The 26475-nt window shown below is 39.4% G+C and overlaps 1 protein-coding gene across 3 annotated transcripts in view; it reads left to right on the forward strand.

Annotated features, from left to right (window-relative positions):
• camkmt (calmodulin-lysine N-methyltransferase) overlaps window positions 1–26475 on the forward strand; it is a 374714-nt gene that overhangs the window by 19841 nt on the left and 328398 nt on the right. For 2 of the 3 annotated variants that reach the window (XM_072264994.1, XM_072264991.1), the window contains exons 2-3: window positions 10646–10821; window positions 11989–12053. In XM_072264994.1, the coding sequence (XP_072121095.1) occupies window positions 10646–10821; window positions 11989–12053 (241 nt within the window). The remainder of the gene's footprint in view (window positions 1–10645; window positions 10822–11988; window positions 12054–26475) is intronic. The other variant, XM_072264993.1, reaches the window with a different exon arrangement.

Here is a 26475-nt window from a genome sequence, read left to right on the forward strand (position 1 = left end):
GGTTACTTAGTGGTTTGGTATGGCAGCTTGAATGTACAGGAATGCAAGAAGCTGCAGAGAATAGGGAACTCTCCCCAGAACATCATGGGACACCCTTCTCCTCTATTGGTAGTATCTGCAGGAGGCATTACCTTAAGAAGGCATCATCTATCATCAAAGATCTTCACCATCTGGGCCATGCCATCTTTCTGCAGCTACTGTTGGGCAGGAGGCACAGAAACCTGAAGTACCACACCACCAGGTTCAAGAACAGCTACTCATCTCAACTATTCAGTTCATTCAGCCGACAAAGCCCTAAAGACTATAATTTAGCAACATGATGATCATTTTGTACCAAAATGTATTTTTCCTTCCTTTTTTGACTTTGGATGTGAAGATTTCATATGAGTAGGTAGGCAGGCAAAATCTGACTGAAATCACCCTTTAGAATTTTAGATAGATACTGTACATGCTCAGCACTAACTTCCCAATCAATCTTTGGTCTATAGTCTCAGTTACTTAAAAACATCTTTTAACTACTTTTTCTGTAGTGCAAGATGTGTTAATATTTCACACCTCTTATAGTTTTCCATCTCTCTCATTATTTTTGGTAGGTTAGCATCATGCAGTCTGCGTAATCATAATCTTACAATGTTACACCTTACAATGAGCTATGTACACTACCTCACTTTTTTCTTTCCTCTCTTTTTTTACACTAATTTAAATATATATATATTGTAATTTATAGTTTTTAAATTATGTATTGCGCTCTACTGCTGCCACGAAACAACATGTTTCATGACATAAGCCAGTGATATTAAACCTCATTCTGATTATCTGAGCTGCAGTCACAGTTTTGTGCCCAGCCAATGTTCCGTCACGATCCATCATTGCTTCAGCGATGACCCTGGCTTCACTGGACCATTCAGCATGGAAGAGCTGGAAGTTGGTATATCTAGTCTAAAACACGGGAAAGCAATTGGTCTTGACAACATAGCATCGGAGCAGATAAAGCATTTTGGACAGCAAGCAAAGAAATGGCTCCTACAATCGTTCAACCACTGTCTGGCAACACACAAGCTACCTAATATTTGGCAGAAGTCACACTATTAAAGCCCAGAAAAGATCCCTCAGATCCTAAGAGTTTTCGGCCAATCTCACTGCTTTGCCACACCAATAAGCTGTTTGAATGCCTGATACTCAATAGGACAGCACCAACTGCAGATGAGAAGATCATTCCAGAGCAAGCAGGTTTCTGCCCTGGCAAATCAACAGTAAGCCAACTGCTCAACCTCACACAATATATTGAAGATGGTTTTGAGCAATGGATGGTAACAGGTGCTGTTTTTGTAGACTTGTCAGCAGCTTATGATACAGTGAACCATAGATGTCTCCTCTGCAAGATCCTAGAGATGACAAAAGATATTCACTTAACAGAGCTGTTAGAAAGCATGTTTCAGAATCGCCGGTTCTACGTTGATCTAGGTGGGAAGCGCAGTACGTGGCATATTCAGAAGAATGGTCTTCCTCAGGGAAGTGTGCTTGCACCGCTGTGGTACAACATCGACACGAATGACCAGCCTATAGATGATGTCACAGGCCGTTTTATATATGCTGATGACTTATGCATCACTGCCCAAAGCACTGATTTTAACACCGCAGAGAAAACGCTTTCTGAGGCCTTGGAGGGACCAACATCCTACCATGAAGAAAACCACCTCTGTGCAAACCCATCAAAGACGCAAGTTTGTGCATTCCACCTCAGGAACCATGAAGCCAAACGACAGCTTAAAGTAACCTGGTGTGGAGCAACACTGAGGCATTGCGAGCACCCTGTCTACTTCGGAGTCACCCTTGACAGATGCCTCACTTTCAAGAACCACATCAATAAGACAAAGGCAAAAGTGAGCACACAAAACAACATCCTGAATAAGCTCACTAACACAAAATGGGGAGCAAGCTCGAAAACGTTGCGAACCAGTGCACTTGCTCTTTGCTATTCCACTGCCGAATACGCCTGCCCTGCATGGGAAAGATCTACTCATGCTAAGAAGGTGGATACTGTTCTGAATGCAAGCTGCCGACTTATCACAGGATGTTTCAAACCAACAAACACCAACAGCCTAAATTATCCTGGGGCGGGTATCGCTCCCCCTGATATAAGAAGAACAGTAGCCAGCAAGAAAGAACGACTCCGTCAAACATCGGATGAGAGGCACCCTCTACATGGTCATACATCTACACCCCACTGCCTAAAGTCAAGGAAGAGCTTCATGAACAGTGTTGTTCCATTACAATCAACCCCATCTGAAGCCCACATCGCCTTGTGGAAAGACCAGCTCACCAGTCTCAAACAACCCCCAACGATGGAAATCCCACTGGATGAAAGCCTTCCCCGAGGAGCTAATTGCAACTGGGCAACCTGGAAGTGCCTTCACAGACTTAGGACTGGTGTAGGTCGTTCAAAGGTGTCACTAAGCAAATGGGGATATACAACCGGCCTGACAACTTGTGAATGTGGAACTGAGCCACAAACTATGCAACATCTCCTACAATGCCCATCGCTAGAGGAACCCTGTACTGTTACAGATCTTGCTGAATTCAACAACAAGGTGCAAAAATGTGTCCAGTTCTGACTGGGCCACGTATAGACTGTCTGTGAACATGATAAGAAAATTGCTTCCTTGCTCTCATGCCTATTGCTCTTTATGCTACTGTTGTTATTCTGTATTATGGTATGAACTATGTATTCCCACATGTTTCAGGTTATTTTTCAATCCCCTAGGTGTCTCTGTTTAACCATTGTGCATGTTTTCCTTTGAAGTATGACATGCCAATTACCGTGAGGACTTGACAGAGTGAAGCCTTCTTCCAGTGGAAGGTAAACACTGACAATTAAAGGGCAAACTCTGCTGCCTCTATAGGCTGAGGGACAGGCAGATGTTCACGCATATTATCCTCTTCTTGCATCACTACCACAATCCTGCCCCAAACACCAGCCCCGCCACATTCCCTTGCACACCCTGTCCTCCCTGTTCTATACCTTCTTTTGAGTTTTTGCCCCATATAGCTATGACAACTCATCCCTGGAACCAATGCAATAGGTCTTTTGCACAGTCTTCTTAAAGGCTTCATATATTTCCTAAATCATGTAGGCTAGTCTCCCCCTCCCCCTCCAACTTTCAAATCCCTTACTCGGCCTGAAACGTCGACTGCACCTCTTCCTAGAGATGCTGCCTGGCCTGCTGAGTTCACCAGCAACTTTTATGTGTGAGGCTAGTATTTGGTCCTTGATTCCAAGCTTTATATAGGTTTAATTTTTTTCCCTCTAAGATTTTATGCTTTATGTGCAGATTTTTAAAATAAAATCTTTTATTTTTCTGCCATTGCACCTTCACAAAGAAGTGTCTACAAACAACCTTTGAGCTCTCATCTTCTGTAATTATTTTGTTCATGTAAGCACTGAATTATAGAACCAAAATTTCACAGTTCCTGGACACTGATTTTGGCATTCCTTGACAAAGGTGATTAAATTATTTCTGCAATCAAAAAGGTATTTGCTCCTTTAAAATCCAGTGCTGTAGTATTGTTAATATCACCAGTAAATAATATTGAAACAAAGGAATCATGGTTACTTTGACAATGCTGTTTTCTAGAATAAATTATCCGGATTTCAAAAAGAAAACTGGGCTATTCTCTGTATTTATTGGCTGTATATTAAATATGGAAGATCGGCCACCTCAGCAATAACCCAGCCCAGTTGTGAAATCGCAGCTTCCCGGATTTCTGTAATTCTGACCTTCCTCGGGATCTGGTTGGTGGGTGTGCAGAGCACTTCCAGTGTGTATAATCTGACCATACTTTTGGTATTGATAGTTCTTTTCCTTCAGAAAAGTATTCCAACTCTGACTTCTAGCTCTGAAGGGAAAGAAAATAAATTATTCCCTTCATGCCTTTTATGATCTTGAGGCATCTCAAAGCACTTCATAGCAAATTAGGTAGCTTCATGCATTGTTCCATAGGACACAGTGGACATCATCTAGCTTTCCACAAGAATATCCTTTTTTTAAAAAAAAAACAATCTCAGAGAAATGACTGGACAATCTTGATTTTTTTTTTTTACTTGCTATTGTTTGAAGGACAAGAGCTGCCAAAAAGCCGTCCATTAATCTGTCTAGACCCATCAACCCAGACCAAAGCACTCCCATCCATGTACCTATCCAAATTTTTCTTAAATGTTGAATTTGAACCCTCCTCCCTCACTTCAGCTGACAGCTAGGTCCACACTCTCACCACTCTCCCAGATAAGTCATTGCGCAGATTCCCTGCTTTCTCAACAGCACCTGCTGCTCTACCTATCTTTGTATTGTCAGCAAACTTGACCACACTTGTTCCATCATCCAGATCATTCACATATCACATTAAAAGAAGCATATGCCTACACCAACCCCTTAGAACAGCCAACCAGAAAAGGGCCACTTTATTCCCACTGTTTGCCTCCTGCCAGTCAGCCGATCTTCTATCAATGCTAGTATCTTTCCTGTGATACCATGGCTCCTATCTTGTTATGCAGCCTTATGTGTGGCACCATGGCAAAGGTCTTGTGAAAATCCAACTAAACAAGATCCAGTGTCTTTCCTGCCTGTTATTTCCTCAATGTATTCCAACAGATTTGTCAAGCCTTAAGGAAATTATGCTGTCTTTGGCCTAGTTTGTCATGTGCCTCCAAGTACCTCGAAGCCTCGTTCTTAATAATGGACTCCCAACATTTTCCCAATCACTGAAGTCAAGTTAACTGGCCTATAATTTCCTTTCTTCTGCCTCCCTCCTGAAAGAGTGGAGTGAACCTTAGTTTGTTGCCCCAAAATGCAACACCTCACACTTGTCTGAATTAAATTCCATCTGCCATTTTTCAGCTGGTCCCGTTCCCACTGCAAACTTTGATAGTCTTCATCACTGTCCCCTACACCCTCAATCTTGGTATTTGAAATTATTGGGATGAGAATCATGTTTGTGGATATTTTCCACATTCCCATATTTTTTGAAAAATAAAAACGTGTAAAACTCTTGTGAGATTCCCATAGATAAATGCGTTGTTTCTCTATGAGATCGGGATAAAAACAGGGAAAATACAATATTCATCGACATATCATTTCCTTTGCGAGAAAGGATAGATTCTTCTTGCTGTATCGAGGCAGGACTCAATGAAAGAATTCTAACAGCAAATGAGGTCCAGCGACACTAGATATTTGTTTTTATAGAAATGCAGATAATGCAGTAATGATAGGAACATCAATGAAGCCCATTAAGGATTTTAGTGCAAAATTTTGGACCGGTTTACAGCTACATAGATGCTAGTATAATTTGAAAAGATGCATGAGCAATAAACTAGAGTCTAATTTGCAGTGTTTCTTTTTTCAAGTTAGTCAGATGAAAAAAAGCATCTAGATTGTTGTCCTTTACTTATTTCACCTTACTTTCCCTGTTGTAATGAAACTGAATCTTCAAACCTACCACAAAAAAAAAATTGGTTATTTCATAGAAAAAGGCCTCCCCTCCAGGGACTTTTGTCTGCAATTATTGCTGTCTTGGTAAAGCAGCTGGCAATACCAAAGACCCCACCCACCCTAGACATTTCTCTTCTCAAACCTCATTGGGTTTGAAACCACATACTGTCAGGCCAAGGACAGCTACTGTCTTGCTGTTATAAGACTATTGAATGTCCCCGATACAATACGATGGACTCTTGACCTCATAATCTACCTCGTTATGGCCTTGCACCATATTATCTGCCTGCACTGCACTTCCTCTCTAACTGTAACACTGTATTCTGCATTCGGTTATTGTTTTCTCTTTTACTACCTCAATACGCTGTTGTATGGATGGCATGCAAAACAAAACTTTTCCCCTGTACCTTGGTACCTGTGGCAGTAATAAACACATTTATCAAAAATATAAGAAAGTGGAGCATGGGTAACCCATTAATTAAGGTCCATTCTGTCCCAGTCCTGTCGACTATCACTGTCTCTATATCTCTTGTTTAATGTTCATAAATCTATAGATCATTTGTTCAAAGTGGATCCTGGATTTCCTCACTTGCAGACCCCAGTCAGTTCAGATTGGCAACAACATCTCCTCCACAGTCTCCAGGTGCTTAGTCCCCTGCTCTACTCGCTTTACACATGACTGTGTGGCTAAGCACAGCTCCAATGCCATATTCAAGTTTGCTGGTGACACCACTGTCGTGGACTAAATCAAAAGCAGTGATGAATCAGCATACAGAAGGGAGATCGAAAATCTGGCTGAGTGGTGTCATAACAACAACCTCTCACTCAATATCAGCAGGGCCAAAAAGCTGATTATTCAATACAGGAGGTATATGAGCCCATTCTCATCAGAGGATCAAAGGTGGACAGGGTCAGCAACTTTAAATTCCTAGGTGTTACTATTTCAGAGAACCTGTCCTGGGTCCACCACACAAGTACAATTACAAAGGAAGGATGGCAATGCCTCTGCTTCCTTATGGGTTTGTGTGGAGATTCAGCATGACATCTAAAACTTTGACTTTGACTTCTATAGCTGTGTGGTGGAGAGTATATCGACTGGCGGCATTACAGCTTGCTATGGAAACACCAATGCCCTTAAATGGAAAATCCTTCAAAAAGTAGTGGATACGACCCAGTCCACCATAGGTAAAACCCATCTATATGAATCGCTGTTGCAGGAAATCAGTATCCATCACTTCTTAGGACATGCTCTCTTCATGCTGCTGCCATCAGGAAGAAGGTACAAGAGCCTCTGCATTTGCACCACCGGGATCAGGAATAGTTACCACCCCTCAGCCATCAGGCTCTTGAACCAAAGGGGATAACTTAACTCAACTTCTCAACTGCCCAAACATTGAAATGTTTCCACAACCTGGGGACTCACTTTCAAGGACTCTTCATCTCATGTTCTTGATTTTTATTAGTTTGTTGTCTTTTGCACTCTGGTTGCACGCCCTAGTTGGGTGGTCTTTCACTGATTCTGTTGAGTTTTCCCACAAGAAAAAGAATTTTAGTGTTGTATATGGTGACATATATGTACTTTGATAATAAAAGTTACTTTGAACTTTAAATGAACCCAATGATTAGGCATGTATTGCCCTCCAGCGCTTAACTCCCCAATTGTAGAAATTTCTCCTTTTCTTGGCCCTAAACCATATTGTAAAACTGCTCCAACATTTTATGTTCATTATCCAAGGAAAACATCCTGCCTAGAGCAGCTTGTTAAGTCCTCTAAAAACTCTGCTTCTGACTCCAAACAAAATATGCAATGAAGCACTCTCTGATGCTGCTGCACAGGTCTTCAAGGGGATTGAGGTTGACTGGGTTATTGTCAGACTCTTCATGAATGTTTCACCTGCTCCATTAATACATTATCTTCCTTCTCCTCCTGTGAGAGTGCTGCCCGCTTGTGGCTTTTTGGTCTCGTTCTTGCTGCAGTGATGTGAAAAGCACATTAATGTACATAAAGAATCTTGCTTAAAACAGAGCTGCAGTTATTGTTTACATGTGTGAAATGCATATACATGACTTAGAGTCATGGTGAATGTACTTGTGGGTTGCAAACATGTCAGATGGGATATAATAATAGACGCCTGTGAATCCGCTAGTGTTGACAAAGCATTATACCCTTCCTGTTGTGCATGTGGAGGATGTAGAAAATATAAATAATTTCCTGACAAGCAGAGTTGCTTGAATATGAGGTTTCATCTTAATGTATTAGACAATGGTCAGGTCATGAAACTTTATTGGCACTGATGCATCTTTTCCTGAGAAAATAGCAAGAGTTGTGATAGTTCCCATCTTCTTCCCTCAAGCAAAGCTTTCTTTCTACAGTTACTTCCATCTGGATTTGCAAATCACTTTCAGTGGACATCTGAGTGTGCATCTCTGTATCCCCTCTCCATCGTTCTGTCTCTGCAACAAGGGCGAGTATGAAAAGCCACAAGTGAGCAGCAGGTAGTACAACCAATGAGGAGCCTAACAATGCGCCATTCTGTGGACCCAAGAAATCGCATTCCTCCTGAGATCATAAAGACCCGTGCAAGAGTTAGAGGCAGTGTGTCATTGCATACTGTATGTTGTGTGTGGTTAGAAACCGAGAAGCAGTCTGTACGTTTTCGCCATGACTGCGTGGGCTTCCTTCAGGTGCTCCCGTTTCCTCCCACATTCCAAAGATGTACGGGTTTGGATTAATAAGTTGAGCGCATGCTGTGTTGCTATCAGAAGCAAGGCAGTATTTGCGGGCTACAGCACATCGCCGATTGTGTTGGTCATTGAATCAAGTGTTGCATTTCACCATATTGTTTCAATGTTTGGACCTACATGTGACAAATAAAGCTAATCAAGCCTTTAAACTTCCTGGAGGGCTTGATATGCTCAAGGCAGGGATTTTTCCCCTGGGTCAAAGGAGCAGAGCATCATTGTTTTGGACAGGGATGAGGACACCATGTGTTTGCTAATATTGGAATGGCCCTATTTAGGATTATAACTCATGACATCTGGGTACTTGTTGAACAATCAGTGTTAGAGTGGTTGTGGCGTTTCATTGCACTACTTGTAATAAAATACAATTTCTGCCAGTTTGAAGTAAGGAATATTTCTCTAAATGTTGATAGTTAAATGTAACAATAAAAATGTTACTTTCATAACTGCTGCACACTAAAATACTGCAATGCTTATTTTCTGTATCCCATGTGGGTGCATGAACCTCTGCAGCCTTATAGTCATAGTCATACTTTATTGATCCCAGGGGGAAATTGTTTTTTATTACAGTTGCACCATAAATAATAAATAGTCATAGAACCATAAATAGTTAAATAGTAATATGTAAATTATGCCAGTAAATTATGAAATAAGTCCAGGACCAGCCTATTGGCTCAGGGTGTCTGACCCTCCAAGGGAGGAGTTGTAAAGTTTGATGACCACAGGCAGGAATCACTACCAGTTCAGTCGGCAGAGGACAAGCCGTATTGTGTTCAACTCCAGATTACTGCACCATTCATGGACTCTGGGGTTTGGACGATATTTTTAGTGTGAATGACTGATATCTTGTGCTTGTTATTTTACTCTTTCCAATATTTTTATTAATTTATATATATAAGAATACAGAGTACAGGGAAAAAATATATATGTCAATATATTAAACTAAATTGCATATAAAGACTCCTTTACCCTATATTCGTACAAGTCAATTAGTTCGTAACATTGAAAAATAATAATTATATTATATTAAAAAAATCTAACCCACTATCAAGACCAAAGCTGATAAGTAGAAAAAAAAGAAAAATGATTGTTAGTCATCATCTGTGCTTTAACAGCAAATCAAAGGTTTTGAAAATATTTCAGAAAAGGTCCCCACAATGTTTGAAAGTCTTGATAAGATTCAAAGATTGAACATCGAATCTTCTCTAAATTTAAACATGACATCACATCAGATAACCATTGGGTGTGAATAGGAAGGGCCACATCTTTCCATTTAAGCAAAAGCATCCTTCTGTTATTGTTGTTGTTTTACGTGTGCTATATGTACTTTGTGTTGGTACTGCGTGTTGCACCTTGGCCCCCGAGTAACGCTGTTTTATTTGGCTGTATTCATGGGTATTCATGTATGGTTGAATGACAATTAAACTTGAACTGTAAGTCCAGTGAGGCCACTTACTTGAATTGAAAAGAACAGAGCAAAGCACAATTTACATTTTTGGGTTGTGTTTATATGTATATTTTAAATGTTTCTAATAACTGAAATGTTCTCAAGGGACTCAACTCACTTTCAAGGACTCTTCACCTCATGTTGTTGCTATTTATCGCTTATTTATTTATTATTATTATTATTGTTATTTCCTCTCTTTGTACTTGCACAGTTTGTTGCCTTCTGCACTCTGGTTGAACACCCTAGTTGGATGGTCTTTCTATTACTCTATAGATTTATTGAGTATGCCCACAAGAGAATTAATCTCAGAGTTGTATATGGTGACTTTGATAATAAAATTTACTTTGAACTTTAATTTAAAACTTTCAATTAGAATATTTAGTTTTGTTTAAGTTTTTAAATATCTCAAAGTATTGAACAAAACGTAAAAAAAAACTTGCAAACACGAGGAAATCTGCAGACTGTACCTCCTCCTGGAGATGCTGCCTGGCCTGCTGCACTCACGAAAAAATAATCTTGGTCTCTTTGATAGTTTTGACAGCTGGCTAACTTGGGTTGGTAATTTAAATGGCTGTTATGGCCGTCTTCCATCGTGTTCTTATGAAAAGGTTACATACTCTGCTGGACTTTGCCAATCAGCTAGGAGGTTTGTGCCAGGGAACTGCTCCAGGAGGTCAACAGGGATATGAGCTTTCAGGGACCAGTATGGTTAATAAACACTTCCTTAAAACTTTCAATTTTGCATTTGCAACTGAAGTGCAAAATGTATTTAAGTATTTACCTGTCATGGTGTAGTTGCAAGCCCCTGACACGATGTACTGTTGCCTTTGTTTCACTGATAAATACTTCTGCATTTATTAAAGTCCGAGCTAGTGAAGTTGTGCTGTGCCTGCTTCAAAAGAGTTTGTTGTGACCAAATCACAAGACCCATGTCATTGTCATAAGCAATGATTGCCTTTTCTTTCAATAGGTGCTGAAACAGAAGAGCATAGATAAAGAAAATCTGCAAAATATTTCTATTAGAAGATCATTGACTTTCAACATATTTTGCACAAATGTGGTGAAGAAATCAGAGGCAGATTCTGATAATGAAATGTGGGTAGAGTACACATGCATTCCCTATCCCCAGTATAGGGTATATTTAAGGTAAACTGTTTTTAAGTATATTTTCTGATGTACAGAATTGAACTACAAAAAATATTAATCTCAGTTTAGCGACATTTACTAACAGAATTCATCACTACTTCTCAAAGTGAGCCTTTCTTTTGCCCCCCTACCCTAATCTCCAATTTAGAATGTTATATCTTCTTTGTTTGCCATTGTATTTGTCTGAACATATTACTAACTATAAGGAATATCAGGAAGAACACTAATTTGCTTCCAGGTTTTGACAATGTTATATTTCTGGAATAATTGCTGGAATAATGTATTGGTATTCTTGGCTATACCTGGGCACAGTTTCCTAGTATGTGCAGGCAGGATGAGGGAATGTTGCTCTATATTCCAGCAATATGCATTACCAAGTTATCATACAAGTTACCAGGCACTTAAATTTAGATTAATTTTCTAACTATTGTTACAAGTAGAAAGAAGATCAAAGAATGAATATGCTGTGTGTGTACACATATTGCAGGAAAGACATCTTAATACCAAATGTTTTCAATATTTCCTGCTTTTAGTCGATTTTGCTGAATTTTTTTTCAGTTAGCTTGCACTATTTAGTCCCTTCCATGTAAGGTCAGTAAATTTGGCCTAATTTTGCTCTGGGATTTTCCATTGTTCACACTCTAAATTTTTCATCTGTTATTTGTCCAACAATGCCAGCATCCTATTAGATGACTAATTGATCCATGTGCTGCTTCTAGATTTTCATTGTACCAGAACAAGTAACAATAGTTTATAAAAACCAGTTGAAATGTGGTTTTATTTCAGTAAAAGACCTTACTTATTTCTTGACACATCTGAGTCATAAATGTGAATAAGGTATCTGCTTACTTTCTTGCTCCCTATAAAGCAGTCACCCTTTTTGGTGCCTTCATGTGCAAACTTTGATTATAACTGCCAGGATGCTCACACACAACTGTTAGGGTTAAATGAATGATCTACTAGTTAACTAAAAGAACGGGCAGAGATTGCTAACACAGGTAAATGAATGATTAAAGATTGTTAGAAATGTGCATGTATATTTTTATTTTTATTTGCTGTGTCATCATTTGTATTCTAAAAATACTGATAAATACTGTACATATTAGGATTTTAAACATCTTTCATTATGGGAAGATTTTGCACTTAATGTTCCTTTACTTTGTTAAGACACAGTGTTGGTCCCCTGAATGTTGAAGATGTTCTCACCAGTTTTGACAACACCGGAAATGTCTGTAAGTTCATTTCATTTATTGTTCAAATGTGATATAATGGCGGGGGTTGATAAAGCCCATAATCAGCTTTCTATTAAAAGGACACTATCTTTATCCCGGAGAGAGGAATGACTATGTCATTTCATAGCACGTTGTTTTCATTTGAGCTTTGCTATGTGCTATGCGGTTAAGGTCAGTATGTTGAGAGTTTGGCAAATGAAGACTATGACAAGCCTGCCAAAAATACTCTAACATAAATAGTGCCACTTTAATACTGTAACTGAACCCATAAAATCTTTTGGCTTATAAATATCTGATACTTAACCAACACAACCTCACACAATAATCAAATTAATGGGATGAAAGAGATTACTTTGAAATTTAAAGCTGTCTGGTACATTTTGACTTTTTACATTTGTTAGTCATTTATTCTGGTGGTAGTGTGGATGTAATATTTGTTAAGTTCACATTTAAAAGGCAATATGTGAGTTCATTATTTATTGGCTAATACACCATGTATAGAATAAGCACTTAAAGTAATGTCTTAATTCAACACTTTCTTCCACAGCTCTTTGAATATATTGAGTTACTTTGTGTATGTTTGAAAGTGCAAATAGACTTGTTTGGACGATTGGACTTTAATGGTTGTAAGGGAATCAGTGAGATTGGGAATATTGATAGATATGATATCAGTCTTTTGTGAATGAATTTTCCTCCCAGAACAGCATTCAAGTTGTCTTTTGGGGATGTGAGGTGAGTCATTTTCTGTCCTGGCATCAGAACGGGCGTGAAATCATGCATTTTGCTGCTGAATAAATGAGATATTGGCAATTACATCTAAAAGAATATAGTGGAACAGTCATTACTAAACTCTGCCCACAAGTCAATAGAACAACATTGAATTATTGATGCAGAATGGAAATTTCATAACAATACAGCAGTGATGTTCGGTTTGCCAAACAAGGCCTTCTTGTGTTTGATAATGATTTCATCTGCTAAATGTGGTGATGAAGCTCCCATTTCCACCAGAGATGTTTGTCAACAAGCAAAAAGAAGCAAAGGGAATTTACAATAGTCTAACTTTTATTATGTTAGGAAGGGAACTTCATTGAAACCTATAGAATATTGGAATTCCTAGATGGAGTGGCTGTGGAGAGGATGCTTCCTATAGCGAGGGAGTCTAGGACCAGAGGGCATAGTCTCAGAATAGAAGAATGTCCCTTTAGAACCGAGATGAGGAGGCATTTCTTTAGCCAGAGGGTGATGAATCTGGAATTCATTACCACAGACAGCTGTGGAGGCCAAGCCATTTGGTGTACGTATTTCATGCAAAGGTTGATATGTTCTCAATTAGTAAGGGCATCAAAGGTCACCAGGAGAAGGCAAAAAAATGGGGTTGAGAGGGTTAATAAATCAGCCATGATGAAATGGCAGAGCAGACTCGATGGGCCAAATGGCTTAATTCTGCTCCCATGTCAAAATTGACATTGTAATGTTGTGTACTTATAGTTTTAGGTTTGGTTTTACTCCTGGGTGGGATTTTGACGAGTAGGTTCAAAGGGGGGCAGGAAAATCCGTAATTAACAGTGAAACAAAACAGAAATGCTGGAAGAACTCAGTCAGGCAGTATTCGTGGTAAGAGAAACCAATTAACATTTCAGGTCAGCAAGCCTTCCTCAGAATGCAGAGAGGGTGGGAGGTTTACAGTTTTCAAAGTAAAACTGGGGCTGCAAGGGAAATGGTAATGGAGAAGGCCATAGGCAGACAAGTTGAAATGGACATTGGATTGGAAGTAAAGGTGGCAAGCAACAGGAAGCTGTGGATCGTCACTGCAGATTGAATGTTGTTGCTTTGCAAAGTGATCACTCAATCTGGGTTTGGTTTCTCAACTTGTGAACATTGAATGTAGCAGAATGGATTGGAAAAGATCCAAGTGAATCGCTGCTTGATCTGGAATGTGTGTTTCGGTCCCTGGGTGGTAGAAAGGGAAAAGGCGAATGGGCAAGTGTTGCATGGAAATTGCCATGGGATGGAGAGTGGTTGCTGGGGACAGAAGTGTAGAGCAGAGAGTCATGAGATGAGCAGTTCCTGTAAAATACAGAAAGGAGAGGAGAACGTGACTGGTGGTTGAATCATGGTAGAATTGGCAGAACTTGTGAAGGATAATATGTTAAATAAAAAGACTGGTGGAGTGGAAGGTGAGTACTGGGTGAACTCTTTATTCTTTGTTGTGGGAGAGAGAGTGAGAGCAGCTGTGTGCTAAATGCAGGAAATGTGGTCTTGCAGAGGGAAGCCACATTTCAGGAAGAAGGAGGATATTTCAGAGGCATCCGAGTAGAAAGCCTCATCATTGGAACAACTGCGGTGGAGACTCAGAATCCGAGGGGGAAAAAATGGGATCCTTGCAGGAGGCATGGTGAGCGGATGTATAGTCGAGGGACCTGTGGGAGCTTGTGGGCTGGATTTCATAGGGTTCACAAGTAAAAAGAAAACAAGAAACTGGGGCCACAGGAGTTTCTGAATGGACCATGATAGGTTTACTGCTTTAATGAAATATTGTATATAAATTATTTAAAAAAGAAATGAATATATGTAATTTAATTGGAACCCTGAATGAAATGAATGGGAAAATAATGCTATATGATGTAAATAAGGTAGCAAAATGGCTTGGCTTGTATGTGGCGGGGTTGCAACTCATGAATTGTTATCTCTAGTCCTGCTTGACCAAGTACAAAGCACTGTTCACACCCTGCAGGATGGTACACTGAGCCCTGCTCCACATCCACCCCCAAATCACAAACTGTAGATTGGGCTGGGCTGTCTGCAGCAAGGGATATCAGTGAGTATGCAGCAGGAGGCTAGTCCTGTTTGCCTTCCACTGTCCCGTGCATGTTATAATATTTATAAAACCTGACATGAAGGCAGCAGTTACTGCAGTGGGGTCATCTGCCAGAAGTGGCTAAAATGCAGAGAGGCAAAAACTCATGAAGCCTACCACTGCATCCCCATCTGCCACTAATCTAAACCCATTAAATCCCTGATACTTATCGTATTTTGAAAGGAAGTTTAATTCACGCTCTTTACTGCCAAATAGAATTTCCATATATAATAGCATTTTTTTAATTACCTAAAATGCTAGTTGTATTTTTAACCATCTTGATACTGTGAAAAGAGATGATCTTTAATCAAATTGCAAAGAGATATTCAAAAAATAGCTATTTTGTATCAGTTGTGAGGATCTCACTAAATACCCAGAGTAACAATATTAAGGGCTTTTTCATTGCTGGTTGGAAGGATATTGTATATTATAAAGTATCCTATTTAGAGCTTTGGAATAGAGGTAAATGAAAATCACGTGGACCGTGATCGGAGAAGGATTGAGAACCACTACTTTAGATGGTAGTTTCTGAAGATGGTAATTAGTGGTCTCTAAAAGCTGCCCTTTCCGGTCATCGTCAATTCTTACCATCTTCAGGCCAAAATTGGTCAGCAATTTGGGCAGAGAATTGGTAGACTAGGTGCAATGGACAAAGGCTGGACCGGACGGCACTGTTAGGGGACATTTCAGTGGAGGACAGAATAATGCTCATGGTCTTTATATCTCCAGAAAATGAAAATATGACCATTGTCTCTATCTTTATAAGCAATGTTGTGCACTTCCATTGAGAACAATTAGAAAACTGGAACAGCTGCCCAGAGGAAGCTCAGTGCATCTTGCACAATTAAATATCAGGTCCCTTCAATCTGGCTCATTTACAGGAGATCAAGCATAGGAGATCATGATATGGGAATTGTACCTCTGCTCCTCACCATCATCCTTTTCCCCTTCCCAGTCATGATTTAAGACCTAAGCTAATCTAGACCATAAGATATAGGAGATATAGGCCCTATGAGCCATCGAGTCTTCTTCATCATTTCTTCATAGCTGATCCAACTTTCCTCTCAACCCCAATCTCCTGCCTTCTTCCATATCCCTTCACGCCCTGGCCAATCAAGAATTTCAACCTCTGCTTTAAATATACATGAAGACTTGGCCTCCACAGCTGTCTGTGGCAAAGAATTCCACAAATTCACCACTCTCTGGCTAAACCTCGTCATCTCCATTCTAAAAGGACGCCCCTCTATTCTGAGGTTGTATTCTCTGGTCTTAGAGTCTTCTGCCATGAGAAATATCCTTCCCATATCTACTCCGTGAAGGCCTTTAACCATTCGATAGGCTTCAATGACGTCACCCCTCATTCTTCTGAATCCTAGTGAATATAGGCCCAGAGCTCTCAAGCACTCTCTTTATAGCAAGCCATTCAAACCTGGATTCATTTTCCTGACCCTCCTATGAACCCTCTCTAGTTTCAGCACAATTTCATTTTTCTCGGTAATTCCTCGGTTATTTCCGAGTCTCTTGCTTTTGGCTGTGGACTCCATATATACTCCACATGGGTATTAATATTTTATACTTAATCATTTATAATTTGACCCTAAGGTTAATGGGCATTGAGATTTGTGAATTGGTTCACATAATAATGGCCAGAGAGCAAAGTTGCCCAGTGGTAATGTATTGGTCTTGAGGAGAGAGCAAACCATCCAAGGTACATGTTGAGTAGGCAAGAACTTGTGCATAAAGATCTTTAACACCCCCCTAAATGTGGCCTTTAGTGTTTGTTTTGCTTACCACCATCGACTTTGTAGTCTTAGGGTTGATTTTAAGTCCATAGTCAAGGCTTTTCTCATTCACTTTATTCAGCATAATTTGCAGTTCGCATTCGCCATCAGCTGACAACACGGTGTCGTCTGCATACCTGATGTTATCCACCTTCCGGCCTCCAATTGGAATACCTGTCTCCTGAAGGTCGCATTCCTGAAAAGTCCATTCTCCGTGGAGGTTGAACAAATCCGGCGAGCCAACACAGCCTTGCCTTACGCCTGGTTTAATACAAGCCCATGGTGATAGCTCATTTTCTACCCTGACCGCCGCTTTCTGTTTCCAATACAAGTTCTTTATTATCTGCAAATTCTCCCATCACAGATCGTACTTGTTCAGCACCTCTATTACTTTCTCGTGTCTTACTTTATCAAAAGCCTTTTCATAGTCAATAAAGCATAAGTAGATGGTCTTTTGTGCCTCAATGCATCTCTCCAAGATGTTTCTCATCGCAAATATTCCTTCCCTTGTTCCTGAATGTTTATGAAAACCAAACTGCGTTTCTCCAATTTCATCGCTGATTGTACCTTTCATTCTGCTGAACACTATTTTCAACAGTAGCTTGATGCAGTGAGACATTATGCTTATTGTACTGTGTTCGTTACATTTTATCGTCCTTGGCTTTTTTGGCAAGGTGATAAATACCGAATCGAGAAAGTCCTCCGGAAGATTTCCTGTCATATAACTGTTGTTTAATATCGCTAAAAGGTTCGTTTTTCCCTTCAAACCAAGTGATTTCAGAATTTCAGTGGAAATCTTATCTTCACCGGCTGCCTTTCTGCCATTTAGACTCCAAATCGCACTTTCCATCTCTGACATCCATATTTTAGGTTGATTAGTCATTTGATTTTAAAATCAACCCTAAGAGAACAAAATCGATGGTGGTAGGCAAAACAAACACTAAAGACTCATTCATGATGGTATCGGACAAGACATTGAACAGGTATGAAAGTTTGAATATCTTGGCAGTTGTCTGACAGATGACGGGAGATGTGAAGTTGAGATCAGAAGGAGAATAGGTATGGCTAAGACCCAGTTCATGAAGCTAAAAGATCTACTATGCAATCGGAAGGTAGACGTCCAAAGCAGAATCCTCTTCCTCGAGTGTTACGTATGGTCAGTACTGAGGTATGGATCAGAAATATGGACCCTGAAGAAGGATAACATGAAACAAATTAATGCTTTTGAAGTGTGGTGCTATTGACGAATGTTGAAGATCAGCTGGGTAGAGAAAGTTTCAAATGAGAGGGTTTTGTCCGAAGTTGATAGACCACAGATATTGCTGGAGAAGATTGCGAAGTTAGAAGTCGCTTATTGTGGACACATTACGTGGAGAGATAACATCTTGTTCGACTTGCTACATGGAAGGGCAGGGGGAAAGAAAGGAAGAAGAAGGCAAAGAACAACGTGGCTAGATAACATCAAGGATTGGACCAAGCTGGACAAGAATAGGGATGTTGTGGACAAGTGTCGGGGCAGAGCGGCGTGGAGGGAAATCCTCCGCCAACTGGAAATTCCAGATGTGACCTAATGACAAACTGTGGTCATATGTAAACAAAAGCAACTTCAATTCTCTAATTGGCTGATGCAGCAAGGCTGGAAATCTGTAGCATAGGCTGAAAGGTGAAACTTTGATTGGCGGACCAGCCGATAACCCCGATAATGCTGTGTGTGCTCTCCAGCTGCAGAAGTACTTAATCCGTCAATTAAAACTCTCTCCAAAAACACTTCCAGCTTTTCTACTTAGAGACTCACCAACATATTGCACAGAACATTAATTATGCTGTTAGCACTTAATTACATGGTTGCATCTCTCATGGTAGAGTGCGACATAATTAGCTCCCAACTTCATCTCTCATGAGAATTGGATGTTTAGTATTTCTGAAATAACCCTGTGATCAAACACTACGCATGTATTGTCCTTGGAATATCTATTTCACTGTTATAATCATCATGCTATCAATTCCCGGGACTGATTATATAATTTTATGAAACATTTTTTTGTCAAATGAACGAAGTATGATTATCTGGTACAGTAATCTTTACCTCTCAACTAGCTAAATGAATTGTTATAACAATTTTAGAGAAAAGGTTAGCATATTTGAATTTTACTGAATAAAAATGTATATTAGGTATGAAATGTTGTGCGAGATCATATCTGATGTATTGTGTTCAAAAACATCGTTGCCTTTCTTGTTGTGCGGTTTCTTAAGACTGAATAATGTGGATGTCACAAATTGATGTCATTACTTGCATCAAAGCAGCAGCCCCTGCTGCTTCATAAAATGCCATCTCCTGCAATAATGAAGCCAGTTGCCACCAATATAATCTTTAAGCATCATGCCTTTCAGCAAATACAAAGGGTAATAGAGTTGCAGTGTTCATTCTTGTAAACATTCAGTCAGCCTTACAATGTGATAGCAATACAGCTGGGTGAATATATATTTTGTTTTAACATGCCTTGCACCCTTAGTCTTTGATTGTGCTGGTGTTTACGCTGCTTTTTCCTTCTTCCCCTTAAATAATTTGACACTATGACTCTTGAGTCTATTTGTATTATAACCAGGAACAACGTGCATAAATAGCATATAAAACTGCTTATTTCTTTGAAAAATTTAACAGCAAAAAAATTGTTCCTGACTTATGTTTGGAGTAGCATTTAGGGCTAACAATCAAAAATGTTCTACCCAACTTACTAATTTCTGCCTCTTTTTCCAAGCTCAGAGCATATGCTGTGCCGTATCCTTCAGCTGAGATCATGTAACACAACTTGGATTAGAGATCATAACTGAAACAGTTCTGGCAGTTCATTTCAACTGAACCACTGGAATGACTGACATCAAAATCTATGTAGCCAAACCTTATCAGAACTGGATTTCATACCATTGACAAGTCTCAATATCAGAATCTGCTTATTTTATCTAAGACAGGGGTTCTTAACCTAGGGTCCACAGGGGTCTGTAGATAGATTCCAGGGGATGGGAAAAAATTTACATCTTTACTTTCACTAGCCTCTAACTGAAATTTAGCTTTTCCTTCAATTATGAACGTACTCAACAAACTACAGTAGTATTAGCAGTACCTGTGAATTTGTCACCAGTAGAAATGACAGATATTTTCATATTCCATTACAGTTGTTACAAATATGGTTTATCGCATGCACATTAATACTTAGAAATTATGGTAGTTGTAAGACCCACGCAAGATCGGAAGTATTTTTAAAAAATATTTTGATAAATATGTTTCAATATGATTGGTTGATTCTGTAATCCTGTGTATTTTGTTTTAGTTATTTAAATACACCATTCTGTGAAGGGGACCATAGACCTCACCGGACTGCCAAAGGGTCCATGGCATAAAAATGCTCTGAGGTGTAATGCTTTGCTGAGCCTTCAGTTTCCTCTAGAGGGCAGCTTTTACCACCAGCAGCAGTTTTTTTTAGCATGATACATTGTAGCAGCCAGGCTGACAGGACACTCTCTCCTCACCTTCCTGATAACCAGTGTTGCAATCAACTTGTTAAATTTCACATGATCCCACTCTCTTCATACCTGTCTCTGCTGATTTTAGGGGATGCACGTGTGTAAGCATCATTTATGGACTCAAGTTGGGCTAATTGAGTTTAAGGCAAGAATGTGACATGGATTGAATGTTTGCTCCCTTCTCTTCCAGTGCCTGTTGGAGGTCACGTACGACACTGCGGTGAGAAAAGGTTGGGGAAAGTCACGGGGTGATGACCCAGCCTGGCCTGACAGTAGCCTGTGCTGAGATTGTGCACCTGATGGTTAAGATCACAAATTTTCATGCCATCACTTAGCTACTGTCAAATGTAAACTTTTAGTGGATGGTTCAGATCTGAGAAGGATGACCCACAGCATCTATTGAATGATGACTGTGTTCTCAAAATGCTCCACCCTGTATTCCATTTGGAGTTGACATGATGAGGATCATACCCATTGTGTCTCTGTGGATGGAATCCACGCTGCAATTTTGTGATCAGCTCTATGACTCTTGGGAGGAGATGGTTGAGATTACGTTCTATGTGGCAGAGAGCAAGGAGACAAATAGTCATGATTATGGCATCGCTGAGGCCCTTCGCTTCCCAGATATGGGAGAAGATGTATCAAACTTGTGACTGGTGTTTATCTCTGCCAGCAGGGAAACTGTCTGTCCTTAGGTCTTTTTGACTTGTGAAGGTATAGCATGACATAGGGACTAAGATAGTTCAAATTTTAATGGAGTTGAGACATCTCAGTCGAATCATAGAGCCCCACACTGTGGAAACAGGCCCTGTCCCACCTCCTGTCCCAACCACCGAGCACTCATGTATGTAACCCTTAACTTTCCACATTCTCATTAACTTCCCCAGGGATCTGCCATTCACCTGCATATTAGATGCAATTTACAGTGGCCGATTAACCTATCAATCTGCATATTTTTGGGAGGTTGGGATGCTCTGGCAGGAATCACAGAGAAGATGAGCACACTCCATGTGGAGAGGGCAACAGAGGTCAGAATTGAATATTGATCCTGGGAGTTGTGAGGCAGTGGCTTCATTTGCTGTGTCACTGTGACACCTCAGGACAGGGTTCTCGGTTGAGGAAATCTTGTTAGGAATTCTTACTTACTTTCAATCCTTGACTATGTTAACTTCTGTTCATTAGGTTATTAGACCACTGAGGGCCTTAGCTATGCTAAGAAATGGATAATTGTCATGGTTATCAGTTATGTTCTAGATTTCCTATGCCTTTTTAATCTTTCTCCTACTCTTTGTGTCATGGGGTTTCTGTTAGTCTGTCTTCAGGTACTTGTAGTACTGATGCTTTTTCCTTGAGGCGTGGAGGAATTTCCATTTCAAGAATGCCTTGTATTTGTGGTTAAGAAGCTCCTAGATTTCATAGTCACTTATGCAAAGCAGTCCAAGTGCTTTCCAGCAATGAACTCAGGCTCCAAATCATCATTGATCTGTTCAGCAGAGCTGCTTCTTTCACCACTCTCAACACAGTGGTCCTCTATCAACCTACCCCTGCTGCACACCGCTGTTCTCTGACAATGAAGGCTCTTGAAGAATGGATCCCTTCATATTTCTTTGTGCCTCTCAATAAAGACCAAAGTTGATGTAGTTCACCATCACCATCACTAAGCAGGGGCTGCCTGAGGAAGGACATGTATGAAGATCAAAAAAACCCCATCTTGGCACAGATCTCATGGGCAGAATGATCTCTGACCTCTTGAGTCATGCACTCTGTATAGTATGCAACATAGTGCTGGAGAGATTCTGTCATTGTTTCTAGTTTTTCTCACTGAAAAGTAAATATAGTTACTTTTTTTTAAGACTGTATTGAAGTGTTAACCACAAGGTAGTTGAAGCTAGGAGTTATTTGTTGTGAACTTCAAACAAGTATTTGTGTTGATTTTTTTTTGTTTCAAAGTAAAGCTTGATATTTGGTGCTTAAGCAATGGATTGGCTGCTTTTTGTTTTTCTTTCTAGTTTATTTTGTCCTTTTATGATAGTGTTAAGTCTATTAGGTGCTACTCACTGATCTTAGCATCCTCCTGTGGGCTAAGGTTCCAGTTTTGAGGTCTTCATTGCACTAATTTCACTTTGATGGACAGGCTGCATTGTTTATGTGCCTAAGAATAGATTTCGGCTCAGACACTATTCTGAATTCCATTGTGCTAGAGCATGTTGTGCTGCTGGAGATGGATATCCAGAAGCTAAACAATAATGGAAATTATTGCCACTGTTCAAGACAAATGCATTATTCAGCATTTTAAACATGCCTGTAATATTATAGATTTCTAGCATGCAGCACATGTGAAATGTGTTAGATGGACATTAGTCCAAAGCTGGGCTGCTTTATCTCTGTTTTCCCAAATGGGATATTGATATGAAGAGAACCACAACCCCAGCACAACTGGAAGCCGATCTAAAAAATGACTGTCAATGTTGTTTGACTATTCACTGAGCCGATGAGAAGGAGAATTCTGTTTAGATTGCATAAATAATTAATTTGAGTGAAGGTTTCCAGAGTATGATATATAAATTACAGTAATGACTTAATTCAATACTGATGCATATCACTTGGCTAAATACACGCTGATTAAATTTGCAGATGATTCTAAATCAGTAAATGTGACTGGACTGAGTATGCAGGCTGAACAGAGCAAAACAATTTTGATAAAATATGTAAACTGTCTGATGACAATTATGATGCCCTGAACAGTGTTGAAGTTGCTAAGGGGATCATTTCAACAGACATATAAAACGTGGACTCACAAAGGACCATAGCCAGATCAGAGTGAAGTTGCTAATTATATCTTCTTCTAGGGGTAAACTCATTTTAGGACAAGTTTTTTTTATAATCATTTGATTTATCTTGGAGAGGCATTGGTTTAAAATCTACCTTGTCTAATTCAGTCAAAATGAGGCCCTGACTTTGTGTTTATTAATTAATGCCAAAATTCACATTGTTGACCATGTCCCACAGGAATTTAACCAGGGTTTGCCATGAGTGTTCTTGTCTTTAGACATCTGATTCAGTGTGGGCTTCTCTGCTGTGTGCCTGTGACATCTGTGAGCAGCAAAGTTCCAATGTGACACTTCAGGCAATGAGATTTAAGAATCCTCACTGGGCAATAGAGAACTCAATCAGGAACTATAAAGCAGAGAATGTAAATTAGTCTTTAAAAAAGTGTCCAATAGGTAAAACAAAGGTCAGTAGCTTCAGAGCTGATCAAGACTAGGAGGTAAAGGTGACATTGAAGACAGTTGATTGGAAAACAAAATCTCCAGGATTAATTTTTCTTAGAGAATGAGCTTCCAAGGCTGTATAGTTAATTTTTTTGATCCAGGCAAAGCTTTGGCAGTAATGATGACTTTTTACTCCAGTACACCAAGTTTATCTTTCTCAGCTTTTCTCAGTGCAGAATCCAGTGATGAATGATCCAGGTTCACAACATTTTTGTCATTTTGGCATTGAGTTGTTGATGTTGAGGAAAGCAACAGCGCATTAAGGGCGGATGTGAAATATGTCAAGTAGCAGCTACTGGGTTCCCCTGTTCAGCTGAATGCGCAGAGTTGCAGATGGCGGACTGTATGAATTATACTGAGTTCTCAACATCTTGTTGAATGTTTCACTGCTTACCAAATGGTTAAAGTCTTAGCCATCTTAATGGTTGTGGAATAGTAGGTTAGAATGATTTGGTAAGTATTCCTGTTTCTCTCTGTTAAAGTAATAGATCTAAAGCATTCCTAAAATGGTACAGCTTTTGCAGACATTTTATGATTTATGGCCAAATGTTTTGTATTTTCCTGTGGAGGATTGAATGTGCTAATAATAAACCAAGAGAGATATCGTTCAGCTGATCCCTGCAAGAAGGTTGCCCTTCTAATTAAAAGGCAACTTCACTCATAAAAGCAACATAAATAAGCAATTTTTGCTGTAGAGGAAGTGGCGTCTATGCTAAATAAAGAAAGAGTCCTGAAGGTCCAAGCCAAGATTTAAAAATCAAAATTTCCACAGCAGAGATTTTTGACATGAATGAAGCAATAAACCAGTAGAGGACTGAGATATCACTAAAGATGATAAAGGAAACCACAGGTTAGGGAACATCAGGAAGAAGTTTATTGGTGGTAGATTGCAGAATTAGAAATGAGACTGAAAGTGACATGCAACCTGATTGCCTTTGTAAACTGTTGGTTCACTGAATACATAAACTATATTTTATATTTGGAGTAATAGATAACTATAAGTAAACAACTTATGATGTTAACTGCTATAACCTTGTACTTTTTGACAGAAAGGATTTGGGTATGCTGTCTTTGTGTCAAACTTTGTTTCAGCCAATGAAATGTAAGGCTTGCATTTATTTTAGGTTTACATTCTCTGGATATTTGAAGCACGACACGGTATTGTGAAATTATGGTCACTCTTGCAGTGTAGATTCTGAAAAGGGATATGATGGCAATCAGTTAATTCACTTCTTAGTGGTACTGACTTGGGAGTAAATAATGGCCAGGATATTGGAAATAACTTCATCACTCTTCAAATTATTGCCGGAGGATCTTACACATCCATTTGAGAAAACAGATGAGCTTTGTTTTAATAGAGTATCATCAACAACCCAGTATTCCCTAAGTATTGCACAATGTTTTTTGTGCTTGATTATCTGCAATGGGACTTTAAACAAACAACCTTCGTTTTGGTAGAAAGGAGAGTACAATGTATGAATCAGCCATGCTTAATAAGTGCTTTTATAAGGTACAGTTAGAGTAATAACGTAACCAAACTTATGGCACACAAGTTCCACATGTTTCTTCAAAATAAATAAATAATCTATTTTTGTAATGGTGTTGGAGGCATACAGGTTAAACAGGTGAGCTTCTCATTGTGCGCTGAATGGTGAAATTGGATATTTATTGTTCATTTGGTAGAGAGAATCTAAAAGACAGCATCTTCAATAGTATAGCAAATTTTGAGTACTACACTGAAGTTTTAGGCTGCATTATATTCTTTTTGACTGAAGTGAAGCATGAATTTGTGACATTCTGAACCAGATCTCATCTTAGCCAGAAGTGACATGAACATTTTTTTGGAAATTTGTACTTACTGACAATTGTTTCTTTTTAGACAGGGTGCATTTAGTTTCTAGTTTAATCCTTGTATTGGGAATCATTCTGACCAGCTTCTGGTTTTAGTTCTTTGGTACAGACAGAGGAGCTGGTATTGGGTCTCAGTGTCGTTTGGTGTTGAAGTTTATATTAGATATTGATGTCACCACTATCACTGGAATATTAATATTCCTTTCACATCAAAACCATCACCATCTATGATACCATAATAAAAAGAGTCACTCTTTGAAATGCCTGTGCCATTCAAGAGGTATTCGACTTTCGCACTTGAGCTGGTAAGATTGTTCAGGTGAGAAGTAGGTGATACTAAATGCATTGAGGACAGAGGTGGAGGAACAAGTTAGTGAGCTGTCTGTGTACTTTCTCATAGCGTTGGAGAGTGATGTAAGCCTCTGGTACCTGGTGCTTTACTACTTTGCTGAATTAGAGCAAAGATCAAAATTGTAATATAGCAATCCTTGACATTCTGAAATGATACCCCAGCACGCTGCACCATTATATCAGTGAGTGAAAAGGCTTGGTTCCCAAACCTCTGCGACTGTTGTTCTGATTAATGGCTAACAATAGTGTACATTATAAGGTGATTTAGGAAGGTAGTTGCTTAGCATCTGAAGTAAAGGCATCTAGTTAGCCTGCCATCTTTTTCCATTGTGGAATTAACTAATTTAGCAGTTGGTGACCTGGAAACCTACAAGCAGCTTAAATACCTATTAATGCTGAATTTGTAACTCCCATAGGAGGTTGATTTTTAAGAAAAAAATCATCTCATATTCTTTAGCTGTGGGGAATCATAAATGCAATTTGGTGTTGTCATGCAAAATCTTCAGCCAGCCTACCTCGTACTGAGAGCTATTGGCAGCATGATAAAATATATAATGGCTTTGTAAATTAAAGAATCATTCAACATTTGTAGCTTGTCTCTGGTGACAAGGCAAGTAGCTTGTACTGGGGAACAGTCTTTCCTGTTGGATTGCTGTAATATTTAATGTAACCTCCACAGGCATAATGGCCAGAGCAACATCTGTATCACCATTTTATTTTAATATGTCCTTATTATCGTTACTCGTTCTTTACATTTATCCTCATGTGCCCTCTGTTCTTTGGTCTCT

This window comes from Mobula birostris, chromosome 8 (assembly GCF_030028105.1).
Source record: "Mobula birostris isolate sMobBir1 chromosome 8, sMobBir1.hap1, whole genome shotgun sequence".
Taxonomy (NCBI): Eukaryota; Metazoa; Chordata; class Chondrichthyes; order Myliobatiformes; family Myliobatidae; genus Mobula; species Mobula birostris.